General features: G+C 43.1%; 1 protein-coding gene across 2 annotated transcripts; it reads right to left on the bottom strand.

The window, feature by feature from the left end:
• Positions 1-600: 600 nt before the first annotated feature.
• On the bottom strand, positions 601-16,162 carry tpcn2 (two pore segment channel 2). Of its 2 annotated transcripts, none has more exons than XM_014126592.2 (24): positions 15,688-16,162; positions 11,413-11,468; positions 11,203-11,279; positions 10,713-10,890; positions 10,449-10,565; positions 10,212-10,318; positions 9,850-9,922; positions 9,480-9,579; positions 9,313-9,378; positions 9,144-9,208; positions 8,929-9,038; positions 8,761-8,842; positions 8,529-8,615; positions 8,244-8,363; positions 6,657-6,845; positions 6,389-6,438; positions 5,768-5,867; positions 5,430-5,501; positions 5,214-5,287; positions 4,957-5,062; positions 4,463-4,545; positions 3,956-4,037; positions 3,759-3,850; positions 601-1,791 (listed from the first exon to the last, which is right to left on the bottom strand). In XM_014126592.2, the coding sequence occupies exons 1-24, from the start codon at positions 15,824-15,826 to the stop codon at positions 1,716-1,718; spliced, it is 2,301 nt and encodes a 766-aa protein (XP_013982067.2). In that variant the 5' UTR covers positions 15,827-16,162; the 3' UTR covers positions 601-1,715. The 2 variants fall into 2 exon arrangements, with proteins under 2 accessions (XP_013982067.2, XP_013982068.2); XM_014126593.2 differs by lacking the exon at positions 15,688-16,162 and adding an exon at positions 11,580-11,655.
• Positions 16,163-16,216: the final 54 nt, after the last annotated feature.

The raw sequence follows: 16,216 nt of genomic DNA, 5'->3' as shown, positions 1-16,216 counted from the left end.
GTAATTGTGTGACTTCTGACGCACAACCAAATCTCAAAATTGCATCTTGTGTATTCTATTATTCTAACTCTCAACAGTAAGTTCAGACCCCGACTGAGTTCCCCCCCCCAAAAAAATAATTTTAATTGGTCCGCTGGCCTACAAAAGTGGGCCCCCGGCAGTTACCCATCCCTGTTCTAGAATCTAGAACTCACTACTCTGAGACTCAAAGGGTCCAGATAGCCCTACACAGGCTAGATAGCAGACATCATATCTCAATGGTCTGTCATATTGTCATGCAATGGGCTTTTAACCTGATATGTCCCTACATTCTTATGTGGTTGTGGAAAGGGTTTGTGGTAAGGCCTTGCACGAGCCCAAACTCACCAAGAGGAAAAGAAAACAAATAGTGGGAGGAGAGGAGGTCAGAGCTTTGATGTCAGGCCCTCTGGAGGTTGGCTTGTTTGCCTTCGTCTGTTTCCAGTAAACATGAAGCTTTAGTGTGTGAGGTGTGGAGTGTCAACACCAGTGTGTGTGTGTGTGTGTACTCTATTAGCATAGAACCACAGAACAAACCCCAGGGACAATGCCTAGAACGGTGCCATGCCTTGATCACAGTAATTATCTTTCTGATTGCATTTTATTATGACGTTGTAAAACATGCCATTTGTATTATTCTCAAAAACACATGTTCCTCCCACTGCCCTTCTGGTAGAATAACAGTTCTCCATTCCATTCTATACCATACCATTCCACAGTGTGAGCAGGATTCCTCAGTCAAGACTTGCATGCCCCGGGGAGCTAATTACCCTTATCTGAAATGACCATCACCAGGATGCATCAGCAGGAATCTTCATTTAATCTTAGCACTAACTAGCCTGGCCTGATGAGTGTGGAAGAGGGAGACATCATTTGGTGCTTATGGTCGGGAAGACCCGAGGGTCTCAGAAAACACACAATGCCGGCACCTTCCAACTGATTGCAACAGTCAGGTAGTTATGTAACTTCAAGATAGTTAAATAAAAGGTTAAATAAAAAATACAAATAAAAGATGAAATTGTAGCTGTAGCTATCCAAGAGAGATTTTACCTAATGCAAAAAAACAGCAATGGCGGGCCTTGTCTAAAATTTTTCTTACACATTTGAGAGAATAATTTACAGCCATGCTAAACACATATTTCGTCATTTATATAACGTTCACTGAGATTTCTTTATTTAGCTAAAAGCACAAATATAAAATGCATCCCATGTTTCCACCCTGTACAGCTTTCTTTTTATAAATTGCATTAAAATCCTATTTACATTGCAAGGCAGGTAAGCAAAAAAAAACAGCTTTCATGACAAATATACGAATAAAAACGAGTCCTTTCCCCTTTTTACTCCCTATTAAATACTTTCATTAAGAACAGAGGTGCATTTTGTTTTGTTTGATGGCATATAGTGATCGCCATGAACAAAAGGCTTAGCAACGTATTCTTTCAAACTCACTTTTAAAGTAACAGATGCAGGGAGTCAGGCATTTGTTCAGTGGCTTGAGTGCAAAAACATAGAAAAATGTGACAACATAGGACTAATCAGAATTGAGAGAGCACTAACAATATTGTCCCTTTTGTGCTTTTGAGTCCCTGACATTCACACAGAAATACGTGATAGCCAGTAAAGGCCCTGTTTATTTTTGGACTGGCACAAGCCTGGTTGGACGTAGGGTCCGATGGCGTGTGAGGGGTGTAGGGTCATCAGCTGAGATGCAGGTGAGGGTGCTGGTGGAGTTGGGTGACCAGCTCCTCCTCTGTAGGCTCCTGAATTTGTTCTCTGGAAGGTACAGTGGAGTTTTAAAGACAGGACACGAAACTGTGTCAAGAGACACACAATGAGTTGAAGCGAAGCACGCTCATGCAAGTGGCTGCTGTAGCCCACAATGTACATTTAGGGATGGGCATTCAGGGTTGCTCTTCTGACTTGTCCCTGCTAAACATATCAACCACACCTTCAGCAAATATTTCAGCGACATGCGTTTAGTTAAGCGGTTAAAAAGGTGGGCGGATGTTTTTGCTTCGAATTATATTAGTGATGGGGTAAAAATTGATACAGTTAGATATCGCAATATTATTTGTGACGATATTATATCGATACTTTGACTAGTACTGTACCTGCATCTAAACACCTAAGCTGTACCTGCATCTAAACACCTAAGCTGTACGTGTATCTAAACACCTAAGCTGTACCTGCATCTAAACACCTAAGCTGTACCTGCATCTAAACACCTAAGCTGTACCTGCATCTAAACACCTAAGCTGTACCTGCATCTAAACACCTAAGCTGTACCTGCATCTAAACACCTAAGCTGTACCTGCATCTAAACACCTAAGCTGTACCTGTATCTAAACACCTAAGCTGTACCTGTATCTAAACACCTAAGCTGTACCTGCATCTAAACACCTAAGCTGTACCTGCATCTAAACACCTAAGCTGTACCTGCATCTAAACACCTAAGCTGTACCTGCATCTAAACACCTAAGCTGTACGTGTATCTAAACACCTAAGCTGTACCTGCATCTAAACACCTAAGCTGTACCTGCATCTAAACACCTAAGCTGTACCTGTATCTAAACACCTAAGCTGTACCTGCATCTAAACACCTAAGCTGTACGTGTATCTAAACACCTAAGCTGTACCTGCATCTAAACACCTAAGCTGTACCTGCATCTAAACACCTAAGCTGTACCTGCATCTAAACACCTAAACTGTACCTGTATCTAAACACCTAAGCTGTACCTGCATCTAAACACCTAAGCTGTACCTGCATCTAAACACCTAAGCTGTACCTGCATCTAAACACCTAAGCTGTACCTGCATCTAAACACCTAAGCTGTACCTGCATCTAAACACCTAAGCTGTACCTGTATCTAAACACCTAAGCTGTACCTGTATCTAAACACCTAAGCTGTACGTGTATCTAAACACCTAAGCTGTACCTGTATCTAAACACCTAAGCTGTACCTGCATCTAAACACCTAAGCTGTACCTGCATCTAAACACCTAAGCTGTACCTGCATCTAAACACCTAAGCTGTACCTGTATCTAAACACCTAAGCTGTACCTGCATCTAAACACCTAAGCTGTACCTGCATCTAAACACCTAAGCTGTACCTGCATCTAAACACCTAAGCTGTACCTGCGCCTATCCTATAAATAGTGAGCCAAGATGTTTTCAGCGCTTTCATTTCCACGACTGATCAAGTCTCTCTCTTGTCCCTCTGCAGCAGACATATGTTTGGAACATCGAATCGCAAACCAAATTTTAGTATCGCAATAAAATCGCGAGAATCGCAATACATATCATGTCGGCACCTAAGTATTGTGATAATATCATATCGTGAGGTCCCTGGTAATTTCCAGCCCTAAATTATATAATGAATTATCTGCAAGCTAGGTCATGAAGAAATACATGCCCTTTAAGAGTTTGTTATCAGAAAGCTCACCAGACACAATTGCCCAGATAAAAGCATTTCCGCAGATTTTTGGGAAAAGTGATACAGTAGTGAAATGTGAGTAGCCAAAGGGCATGGTTTTAGGCAGTGCCTTTTGATGCTAAGATGTACAGTCAAAACATTTGACTGCATTCACAGAGAACTGGCAGAACCACTGACAGTGAGGGCATCCCAGCTTGTGACTGGGATAGGCCTAAAACCAACAACAAATAGTAGGAATATGCAACCGCCCAGACAACAAACAGAAGCAAAAAGCCAGAGGTAGAGCGGAGTTAAAAATCAACCTACCTGAACATGAGCTGGACAGTGGTCTCATAGCCTGTTCGCTCAACGTCCGCCACTGAACATGTGACACTTCGGTCCCACTTATAGATGAAGTTCTTTCACATAAAACAGAGGATTCATTGAGCTTACATCTTTTTAGAAAACATCTGGCACTTAAACTACAGTAAGTACAAATCAGGCCAGCATAAGTTGATACATACCTCCAAAATGAGTGCCACAAACAAGTTGACCCACATGACAGAGGAGGTAAGCCACCAGGAGACAAAGTAGACCTTGGACCACCTGGGAGGAGAGAAGAAACCTGATCAACTGTTTACATGGACACATCCCCATTACCCATAATCACTGTTTTACAAACAGAGCCCCATGCACAATTAACTTGTCTTCATTCTCTTTAAGCAGGGCAAATAACGAGCGTGAACTATGGCCCCACTCCTACATGTATTTTCACTGTTACTAGCCTTGCTCCTGAGTTGGGTACAAAAGCTTATTTAACCAACCAAACAGTTGCAATTTTTTAGGGAACAACTGAAATTAGATAAATATTATGAAGTGGGAGCTCACTAAAGTAAGGCATGGCCCAAAATGAAAAGGACTGATGTGCTTCAGCGTCAACTGCTGCCCTCTAGTGGATAGGGAAACGAATTGAAGCGTCTGACAGTTGGATCATAAGAATCATGTACGGATTTGTATTATTGTTGGCTTACTCTGTGGTGTATCTGGTGTAGGCATCCATGAACACCTGCCAATTATTCACCACCATGATGTTGTAAAGGAGGACGAGGGAAGACTGAGCAAAACCGAGGGAGAGGAGAAAGAAAACACAGGTTAGTATCCACTCTCTCTCTCTCAACATTTAGACACAATTTAAAGATTCATTTGATTGATCAGGACTGAAATGTCAACATACCCACCATGGTATTTTACGGGTGTCTTTTAAAAGTTACTTCAGTGCATTATCCCCTTGAGAGGTTACCCCCACAACACTAGCCTTCCCAGTCAGAGCCAGTACACATGAGTCACAGATAGAATGCCAACCATGTGTTCTACAGTTTCATTCCTTCCAAAGTCTATTCTCATTAAACCGGTCTCTTACAACAGTAGACAGAATATTGGCCTTGAGCTAAGCCTCCCCTATGTTCTCTGCCTATGATTCTACTTCACGTGCTGGCAGAGCGAGAGACAAGAGAAGGGCACCCACAGCAAAGTCGTCAAAGTTGTTTGGCCAGTAGCCCAGCTGCTCGTAGGAACCACACTCCATGGTGAAGTTAATGGTGATGTTCTCCATACTGGAATTGGACATCACACTGTAATGGAATACGTACAAAACAACTTCCAATTACCTCACACAGTTAAACACATTAAAACAGCCATATTAGCTACTGTATGAGGCCATTGCTACTTTCGATGTTTGTGAATAGTGTACAAGCTTTCAAATACATAATTGTCAAACTGTACCTCATCTTCCCTGGAGCTGTGATGGCTCCCTGGAACAGCCAGATGCCAAGGACAGCAAACACATAGAACACCACCTAAAGAACAAACAGGATGTTATTTATGATAGGGAATCCATGATGTCCCGCAAACAGACGCCTAGTGTATGGAGATGCATTTAAAATGACTAGCTGGATGAGAGAAGGAAAGAGAAAAAACAAGTGTCATTGAGTCACTCACCACTAGTATTCCTGCAAAAGCTCGGAGGTTTTTCACCAGGTCAACCAAAGTACTCGCTACAAGGGCCATCAGCTAAAAGAGGCATTAAAACACAAGGATGACTATTTATATATTGTAATACCAACATGCATAACCAGAGATGATAAAGACATTGCCTGTACCGGCATGAAATTACAACAATACAACTCAATTGACATACCGTACACCAAAATATAGCAAAAGTCGAGCAATAAACCATTTCCACCACTAGGTGTAGCCAAATACAACATATTCGGTGGTCTTGTCACATACATTGAAAATGATGGCACTACTACTACTCAGCGGCACCACTTCCTCACCTTGATATCAGGGATGATTCGGAGGAAGCGGACGACGATGAGCATGTTGACCAGACGTACCATCTCCCACAGAGACATCAGACCACGCGACGCTGGGTTCCTGGGACAACACAAAGGTGTATTCAATCTCACAGAGTTACTTAGTTTCTTATCTATTATCGTTCATCCATTCATAGCATTTTATTCAGTAACTCTCTTCCTCTGCTATGTTTATCACTATGTAACATATCTTCATGTCCATGTTTCTATTCCTGTTTTAGACCATTCCCATGTACCTGTTACTCTTTCCTCCCCCGCTTTATTTAACTAGGCAAGTCAGTTAAGAACAAATTCTTACAATGACGGCCTACCCCCGGCCAATCCCAGACAATGGGACAATTGTGCGCCACCCTATGGGACTCCCAATCCCGGCCAGATGTGATACTGCCTGGAATCAAACCAGGGACTGTAGTGACACCTCTTGCACTGAGATGCAGTGCCTTAGACCGCTGCACCACTCAGGAGCCAACAATTCATCACTATTGTTACTGTATATATAAATGAGCACCATCCTTCAGAACAATTTCCTTCTACAGAATGTATTTGTTGAGTGACAAATATGACCAAAGTGAAGACACCAACCATTTAGGAAATGGAAGCCTGTAGGTGGCAAAAATGGTGATCTGAAGGAGCTGTAAAAAAAATATAAAAAAATACTTTGAGTTATATTACCAAGACAGAAATATGCTTAAAGGGCAGTATGTAGCTTCAGAGCAGTTTTGACTGTAAAATGATTCTCTACACACACTATACATTGTCAAACTGAAATTAGGAGAAGCATTGAAATGGTCGAGTGATTTCTACATATTGCACCTTTAATATGTTTCCTGTCATTTACAGAATATCTTACCAGAAGGCAAACTGTGAGAAGTCCATCAAAGATGTTGTTTCTGTATGACAGGTAGCCCCTCCACCCAAAGGCTAATATCTTTAGACTCATCTCCATCAGGTAGTATAGAATAAAGAAACAGTTAATAACTTCCATGTAGTAGTCATCCCGCTCTGCAATGGACTTCTCGGAGTCAAGCACCAGTATGGTCTGCAACACACAGAGAGAAACAGAGAGACCAAACAAGTTGAGTCTCGGTCTAATCTAATTCTAGACCTATCTGCTGCCTTTGATACTGTGAACCATCAGATCCTCCTCTCCACCCTCTCCGAGTTGGGCATCTCCGGCGCGGCCCACGTTTGGATTGCGTCCTAACTGACAGGTCGCTCCTACCAGGTGGCGTGGCGAGAATCTGTCTCCGCACCATGCGCTCTCACCACTGGTGTCCCCCAGGGCTCTGTTCTAGGCCCTCTCCTATTCTCGCTATACACCAAGTCACTTGGCTCTGTCATATCCTCACATGGTCTCTCCTATCATTGCTATGCAGACGACACACAATTAATCTTCTCCTTTCCCCCTTCTGATAACCAGGCGGCGAATCGCATCTCTGCATGTCTGTCAGACATATCAGTGTGGATGACGGATCACCACCTCAAGCTGAACCTCGGCAAGACGGAGCTGCTCTTCCTCCCGGGGAAGGACTGCCCGTTCCATGATCTCGCCATCACGGTTGACAACTCCCTTGTGTCCTCCTCCCAGAGTGCTAAGAACCTTGGTGTGATCCTGGACAACACCCTGTCGTTCTCCACTAACATCAAGGCGGTGACCCGATCCTGTAGGTTCATGCTCTACAACATTCGCAGAGTACGACCCTGCCTCACGCAGGAAGCGGCGCAGGTCCTAATCCAGGCACTTGTCATCTCCCGTCTGGATTACTGCAACTCGCTGTTGGCTGGGCTCCCTGCCTGTGCCATTAAACCCCTACAACTCATCCAGAACGCCGCAGCCCGTCTGGTGTTCAACCTTCCCAAGTTCTCTCACGTCACCCCGCTCCTCCGCTCTCTCCACTGGCTTCCAGTTGAAGCTCGCATCCGCTACAAGACCAAGGTGATTGCCTACGGAGCTGTGAAGGGAACGGCACCTCCATACCTTCAGGCTCTGATCAGGCCCTACACCCAAACAAGGGCACTGCGTTCATCCACCTCTGGCCTGCTGGCCCCCCTACCTCTGAGGAAGCACAGTTCCCGCTCAGCCCAGTCAAAACTGTTCGCTGCTCTGGCACCCCAATGGTGGAACAAGCTCCCTCACGACGCCAGGACAGCGGAGTCAATCACCACCTTCCGGAGACACCTGAAACCCCACCTCTTTAAGGAATACCTAGGATAGGATAAAGTAATCCTTCTAACTCCCACCCCCCCCCCCCCCCCTAAAAGATTTAGATGCACTATTGTAAAGTGGTTGTTCCACTGGATATCATAAGGTGAATGCACCAATTTGTAAGTCGCTCTGGATAAGAGCGTCTGCTAAATGACTTAAATGTAAATGTAATATGCTGGACAAACAAACAACAGGCACAACATACTGTCTGTCAGAAGGTCCTGGACTTACACAGATGCACATGACATTGGCCAGGGCCACGGCGTTGCCCACTATCATTACATAGTAGTGGCTGAAAACCAACTGAAGCCTCTGGAGGAGTGGAGAGTTGTACTCTGGCTTCGGAGGGTGCTGCAGGAGAAAGACAATGAAGACTCGTCAAATCCTACAGGAGCATTCTAGCTATCGTTTAGACAAGTAAAATAAGCCTGTTTAGAACCAACATTGAAGTTCATCCAAAACAGTAACACTGATCCGGTGAAGAAGCACAGAGCAGTTAATGAGATGTGGCCCCACCTCTTTGATGCGGTCCTTGTCCAGCTCATCAAAAAGACTCCGGAAGGCCTCCCACTGGATGAAGCCATCTGACAACTGCTGCACTCTCTACAGGAAGAGAGAGAGACACAGAGAGAGAGAGCGAGAGAGTGAGAGAGAGAGCGAGAGACAGGGAAACAGGCACATTCAAAGGGAGTTATATTCAAATGTTTATCCACATGTTCTAAAGATTTGCACTGTAGCCTTTTCTCACCTTGATGATGGCTTGTCTGTAGTAGGACTTCATTTGTACCCTCGCCATGACCTGCAAAGATGCATCCACCCGCACACGCTCTCTGGGAGGGACAAGATGTAAGGCCATTCAGTGTGTGTGTGTCTTTGTGTGTGTAGGGCTTAAGGGTAAGAGAATGAGCAGTCTTACACATGCTCCTCTGAGTGTGTAGCGTCGTGACCCCGCCCCTGGCAGGACATGACCTCAAAGGCAGCTCTGACGCCCAGTCTCCTCCTTAGGATGGATGCCTGGACAGACATCTGCCACAGGAGAACAGTTTCATCATGATATTCTATGGGGTTTACACTGTACCTTAAAATGCTCTGATATTTAAATCATATGTCCAGTGCCAGTCTTAAACTCACCAGCAGGTATCCCCTGAACTGGTTGTAAATGATGGCAGTTAGTAAGTTCATCAAGAAGTAGGTTCCTGGGAGCAGTAAATAGGACAAATTAACAACTAGCTGTGTTACCACTCAATCTGTTTCCTATTTTCCTTGTCCCTGAACAGCTCATTTGGTGGCTAGCTCTTACCAAAACCACTAAAGAGAATGAAGAAGATGGAGTATCCTCGGTTTAAGGAATAGGCCGGAATCATCACTGTTAAAAACATGAAGACAGCTTTAGGTGGAGTAGACAGCTGTACATTATGCAGCAGAAAATATATGTTTCATTCACTATGACCTACACTGTGAACTTACCATCAGGGTTATTGGCTGTTGTGAGGAGCACCAAGAGAGAGGAGAGAGACGTGGGCAAGTCTCTGAAGTAGGTCTCCCACTCCCCGTTGTGCTTTGGGTTCTAGGGACAAAACAGAGGTAATACGGAGATACTTAACTCCGTTATAACAACCATGTTAAATGGACATCCATTGCGCTTCATCCTGGTCATGTGGGGGTGAGTTTCTGTACAGGTCTCTATTCAGGCAGGTGTAATGCTACACATCTACAAGCTCTGTTCACGCCTGTACCGCCGTGTGAATAAAACAGTAGTGAGGTAAGGTAAAGGGGCACGTTCAGGCTTGAGAACTGGGCGTCAACAGTAAAGCCAGCAGGGTGTAACAGAGCGTACCTCTCCTTTGGCAAAGAGCAGCATGCCAATCATGGTGAAGAGGCAGAGGTGGAGGGCCAGGAGCAGGATAACACTGAGAGGTAAGAGAGAGAGGAGTGGTGCATTAGACACACGCCTCTGCAATGACTGTCAGGCCTATATACATATATAAGTAGATTAGGGTGCCCTCTGCGGGTCTCACATGTACTGAAACAAGAGTGAATCATGTATCAGTATATAACCCTAAATATACTCTACAACGCAGTTTTAGGGAACTATGCATGTGATAACAGAAGTGAGAGTACTTTGAGGTTGACGATCATTGTAAAGCTGTGAAGTGAAGATATGAGATTGAACAAAGTGTTGGTGGGTAATACAATTACCTGGCTATCTCTGGGAGAGTCCTCTTGATGCACTTTAATGTTTTCTTCATCAGGGAGGAGTTTTGAAGGAGGAAGAAGGGCCGAATGAGTCTCCTAACTCGTAGGTTCTGCCATCGAACAACAAAGGGAAAGAGCAATGTTCCATTTGAGTCTTTGTATTGTAAACCATGTCTTTATCAACTGTCATGAGACATGATACAGAGGATGTATAAACCAATATTTTGAATATGATCTCACCTGATCACAAAACATGCTCAACGTCAACGTCCAATCAATTACAGATGCTGAGACGGCCAAGATGTAGACAATCAACCACTTGCATTTCCGGAACTCGTCCCAGCCAATCAAATAGCTCTAAGGACAATAGATTAAGCTCGAGCCATATATATATATTTATTGCAAATAAAGACACAAAATGGATGTTCATGTACTTTGAGATTTTTTGTTGCCCATCTACTCTCTTCCCCGTTGACATTGTCAGAAACATGGCCTGATGGTTACCTTGGTGGTGAGGTCAATGGCAAAGATGACGAGGCAGACAATCTCTATGCCCTCTGTCAGGCCACAGGGGGGCTCCCAGGGGGGAGGTCTGAAGCGAGGGTCTGATGTGTAGGAGAAGGACGAGGGCCTCTCGATGAAAGCCAGCATCAAGACGACCGCAATAGTCAGGCCCAGCCCCCTGAGCAACACAGACAGTCATTTAACAATGACACAAAACCTGTGAGAGGGATTCAAACTGAGAACGGGAAGGGTGATGGTTGGCTTCACCGTCATAAAGTGCTCTTTTCACTACACTTAACCACAGAGGAAGACAGGACAGAGTTAAGTCAGCAATGCTGATGACAATACCGAATACTGCACATTGCAGTGGGATGCAGTGCAGAAAGGATATAATGATTTGACTTTAGAGGATAGGACAAATATAAGAATAGAAACATGCAGAACAATCCAGAACAATATACTTTGACTCATCGCGACAGTAGCGGCTTACCATTGCCATAACCTGGAGTAGTACCACCTGTACAGACGTAATGAGTTTGCATCCACTCTATGATTGATGGATCGGTACTGTAGAACAAGAAACACATTTCATTGTTTTAAACAGCAGTTTAGGGACAGTTCATAATCAACACAAGTCATACAAATAATATATTTCAATCAGTTACAGCGACAGTTCATACAAAGGATATATATGTTTCACCTGGATGGCGTCCTCAATAAACACAACAGCTTGCTGGAGGTAGAGATCCTCATCACCTGTGTAAGAGGAGAGGGAAATGATTAAGCAAGTGATGCAAAACAGTAGTTTTTCTCAAGCAAATGAAGTCCTACTTTGCGTTGATTGAAAACAAAACATTGAAAACAAACCTATCGACCTATCTGTAGCTTTTCTCAAGCAGATTAATAAACCACAACCAAAACCTTGCATCTCATGCTCACCTTTTATCAGTGGCCACTGATTATACAACAAAAACAGTTCCACAGAGGTCAAAGTCTGAGCACATATCCTAATCCTATGATAGGCCTGTATGCACGTGTTTGCAAAAAAGTTCAACACTAGCGTGTCTGAATTCATCTTAATCTTTCAAATACTCCAATTGAATTATAACCAAGTCTGGATAGTGTGCTTCAAACATCCCTCGCCAAGTCAGATTAAATTAGCTACTGATTCCAGGCATTTTTCCACAGACCTGATCACACATCTAAATGGCAACTGAACTCTCTTTCACTGACTGGACTGTCACTTCAATTCAATTATTATGTTCAGTTTGGGTCTACAACAATATATCAAATTCATACAGCTATTCTGATCTGTGCCAAGAAGCCATATTATCTCCTGGATTTGTCTCTGTCCCCATTTGTCCCCCTACAAATTAGTGAATTTGGCTATTTCAGCCAGACCCCAACGGGTGTATAAAATCGAGCACACCACCATGCAATCTCCATAGACAAACATTGGTAGTAGAACGGCCCGTACTGAAGAGCTCAGTGACTTTCAACGTGGCACCATCATAGGATGCCACCTTTCCAACAAGTCTGTTTGTCAAATTTCTGCCCTGCTAGAGCTGCCCCGGTCAATTACACGTGGCGTTATTATGAAGTGGAAACATCTAGGAGCATCAACGGCTCAGCCGCGAAGTAGTAGGCCACACAAGCTCACAGAATGCGACTGGCAAGTGCTGAAGTGTGTAGCGCATTAAAATTGTCTTTCCTCGGTTGCAACACTCACTACCGAGTTCTAAACTGCCTCTGGAAGCAACGTCAGCACAAGAACTGTTTGTCAGGAGCTTCATGAAATGGGTTTCCATGGCTGAGCAGCCACACACAAGACTAAGTTCACCATACATAATGCCAAGTTTTGGCTGGAGTCGTGTAAAGCTTTCTGCCATTGGACTCTGGAGCAGTGGAAATGTGTTCTCTGGAGTGATGAATCACACTTCACCATCTGGCAGTCCGACGGATAAATCTGGGTTGGGCGGATGCCAGGAGTACGCTACCTACCCGAATGCATAGTGCCAACTGTAAAGTTTGGTGGAAGAGGAATAATGGTCTGGGGCTGTTTTTCGTGGTTCAGGCTAGGCCCCTTAGTTCCAGTGAAGGGAAATCTTAACAATATAGCATACAATGACATTCTAGACGATTCTGTGGTTCCAACTTTGTGGCAACAGTTTGGGGAAGGCCCTTTCCTGTTTCAGCATGACAATGCCCCCGTGGACAAGGCGAGGTCCATACAGAAATGGTTTGTCGAGATCAGTGTGGAAAAACTTGACTAGCCTGCACAGAGCCCTGACCTCAACCCCATCGAAACACTTTTGGGATTAATTGAAACGCTGACTCTGAGACAGGCCTAATCTTTGCCCAACCTCACTAATGCTCTAGTAGCTGAATGGAAGCAAGTCCCTGCAGCAATGTTCCAACATCTAGTGGAAAGCCTTCCCAGAAGAGTGGAGGCTGTTATTGCAGCAAATGAGGGACCAACTCCAAATTAATGCCTATGATTTTGGAATGAGATGTTTGACGAGCAGGTGTCCACATACTTTTGGCAATGTAGTCTATTTCATTACATGACTGTCTTTCAAAAGCTTTGTGTGGGGTGTAAAGTAGAGCTGCACATCATCAGTAAAACGGGACGTTTGAAAAGGGCAGAGTAATCTAGAGCAGGGCCATCCTTGTTCAACAGGATATAACACAATGTGGAACTTGGCATTTCAACCTGGCTTCAGGGCAATTCATAGGATTTGGGCTGTTTATTGTTTCCCTCCATTTAGTATGACAAGAATGATAGGCTTCATTCAAATTCTCAACATACAGCTGAACCGTTAACCCAGAATCCCACTGCCTCTGTAATGTCACTCCACTGGTCTAACTTTTAAAGGTACATTTTCCAGTCATAATGTATGGTCACATGCATGTTTGATAGTGTTTCCCTTTTCAGGTGACTATTATTTTCTTCACATATTTTGAAAGAACATGTCCTGCCCATAGAGCAATTGTTATTAACCCAGACTGGATGACTCATATTAGACTTTGTTTCCCCTCCACACTACCACTGCTGACTAGAACCACATTATGTGTCATCATGGCTGTCTCTGACAAGGCCTACTTTTCTCAAAAGCAGTCCACAATTTGCTGCCAAAGAAAACTTCCTGTCAATGATTTCTACTGTCACCAAGTATCTTAAATATTTTTTATAAACACATTGTGGACCACTCAAATAGAGTTTTGAGACATTAAAAACAATTGGTAACACTTTACTTGTAGCATAGCGTCATACCACCTTACAACACGGTCATAACCATGTCATGACCTGTCATAACACTGTTATAACACATATTTATGTGTGTTGTGACATATATTACAATGTTTTATGGCTGGTTATGACACCTACATAAGAGTGTTAAAACCCACAAAACCTACCACACAAGACAAACCATTCCATTCAAGCATAGCCTACTTGTAAATAGTATGTTTTATAACATTTCCTGAAATAGACCATTTTATTACCATGGCAATTGCATTGATATCAAACATGTGCCTACCCCAATGCTCTGTTGCTGATGACTTGCATGATTTCAAGAGCAGGACAGCATTTGTTACTTATGACTGATATATGGTGATGTATGTGTTAGGCCTCCAGACAGTTTGAAATTATATATATTATATCATATTTATATATACACAGTATATACAGTGGGGCTCGAAATTATTGACACCTGTACTGTATAAAATAAATAATTTAAATACTGGTTTTACATTGTATTCTCAACAATTGGGGAAATGCTATTATTTTATACTAATACAATGGCTCAGAAAAATATTTTGTTTAACAAGTAATACCTTTTTTCTCAAAAAGGTAGGGGTAAAAATGATTGACACCCCTGTTTTCAATACCTTTTAACACCTCACCTTGCGGAATAATAGCTGTAGTACTGTTGTTGCCTATAACGTTACAATGCATGGGTGGATATTTACCTAGTAGTTGTGATTAACAAACACTAGCTAGCTAACTTGGTACTGTAGTTAGCTAGCAACATGAATAGTTGATAGCTAACCTTAGCTATATGTTATGAAAACATTGAGAAAATAAGATTTGAATGTGTTTGACAATGTGTGAATTCGTTAGCTATTGGTATGTAGCCTTAGCTTTTAGTGTGCCTTTCTTTAGCGGTATTACCCCATTGTTGCATACTCTACTCTGATTTCTGTTCTTATATTTTTCAGAGAAAGTAGATAGCTCATGCATCTGTATCCATTGTGGAGGTGAAGGCTTTGAGGGAGGCTGCCATAAACAACTTGGGAGTCTAACTTCCTGTGAGTGACCTGACCTCAAAGACAAATGTCCGGGCCTGTTTCAGCCCACTCGCGTCAAATTACAGTTGAATGACAATAGCCAATAATTAATGTAACGATGAATCATTATTCTTTGTTGTCTTGACCTGAGATACTCATCACAGCATCAGTCACAATTCTCTGTTTCTTTCTCTCACAGATTGAGAAGGACTTCAGAAGGATTACAACCATCCGGTTTCAGTCCACCTTCATGGAGAAGCTGGATCATTACAAGACTGTTGTCCTTGTTCAAGATGAGAGGTGCTGCAAAGAAGGAAATGCAGAGCATCCTGGAAGTGCTACGGGGTATGCTCTCATGATACAGTCACATTACAGTCAATAATTACATTTGGTGACAATTTGGTTGACTGTAGTATATACAACCATTTTAATTCCATCTCATGTCAGTGTAACACCGTCCAGACAAGAAGAGACTGGGTGATCAGTGGCCCGATCGTATACTTCGGCGAAAGGGTAGAGGACCGTATCATATGTCACATGTCACAACAGGTCTAAATATGTGTAATGACAGCGTTGTGAAAATATTATGACAGATTATGTTAGTTATGACATGAAATGGTTATGACCGTGTTCTAACATGTTATGAAGCTATGCTTCAGATATTGTGAACAACTGAAACGCTTACCCCCTTCGACACAGCAATACTCTGCAGCAACCGAGTAGGACAGACGTCTCGTCTTTGGGGATCCCTTTTCAAGGTGATCATTGTTGTCAGGGTGGGAGCCGTAGTTAATGCTTCCAGTCATCAGTGGTTCCGATTCCATCTAGTAAATTTGACCTAACTAAGCGACTGTAAACTTGTTTATGCTGCGCCTGTAACTCAGGTAAAACAAACTGAACCTCCGCCAAGTGTAAATGGCCAGTTTTAGTAAAGAGAATGAGAACTATACTGAAACTGTCAGAGACAGAAAACATGTTATGCTGTCAAAAACGTTAAATCCATAGTTTTATATTTACAGAGTTTCTCCACTTAAAGACTACGGGAAATCTGTTTTTAGGAAACGAACTAGCAAGCCTACTCCTCCCTGTGTCCTCAAGTATCACTTTTCACCAGCTGGTGACTCACCGCGCGTAACTCAAGAGTAGCCTGTCCCCAAAAAATGCCTCTAGTAACTCGTAATTTAAAACAATGGTAGTCTAGTGGTAGTTTCCTT

This window comes from Salmo salar, chromosome ssa11 (assembly GCF_905237065.1).
Source record: "Salmo salar chromosome ssa11, Ssal_v3.1, whole genome shotgun sequence".
In the NCBI taxonomy this organism is placed as follows: Eukaryota; Metazoa; Chordata; class Actinopteri; order Salmoniformes; family Salmonidae; genus Salmo; species Salmo salar.
Note: the sequence above shows the minus strand (reverse complement) of the source record. Positions and strands in the feature narration are given on the sequence as shown.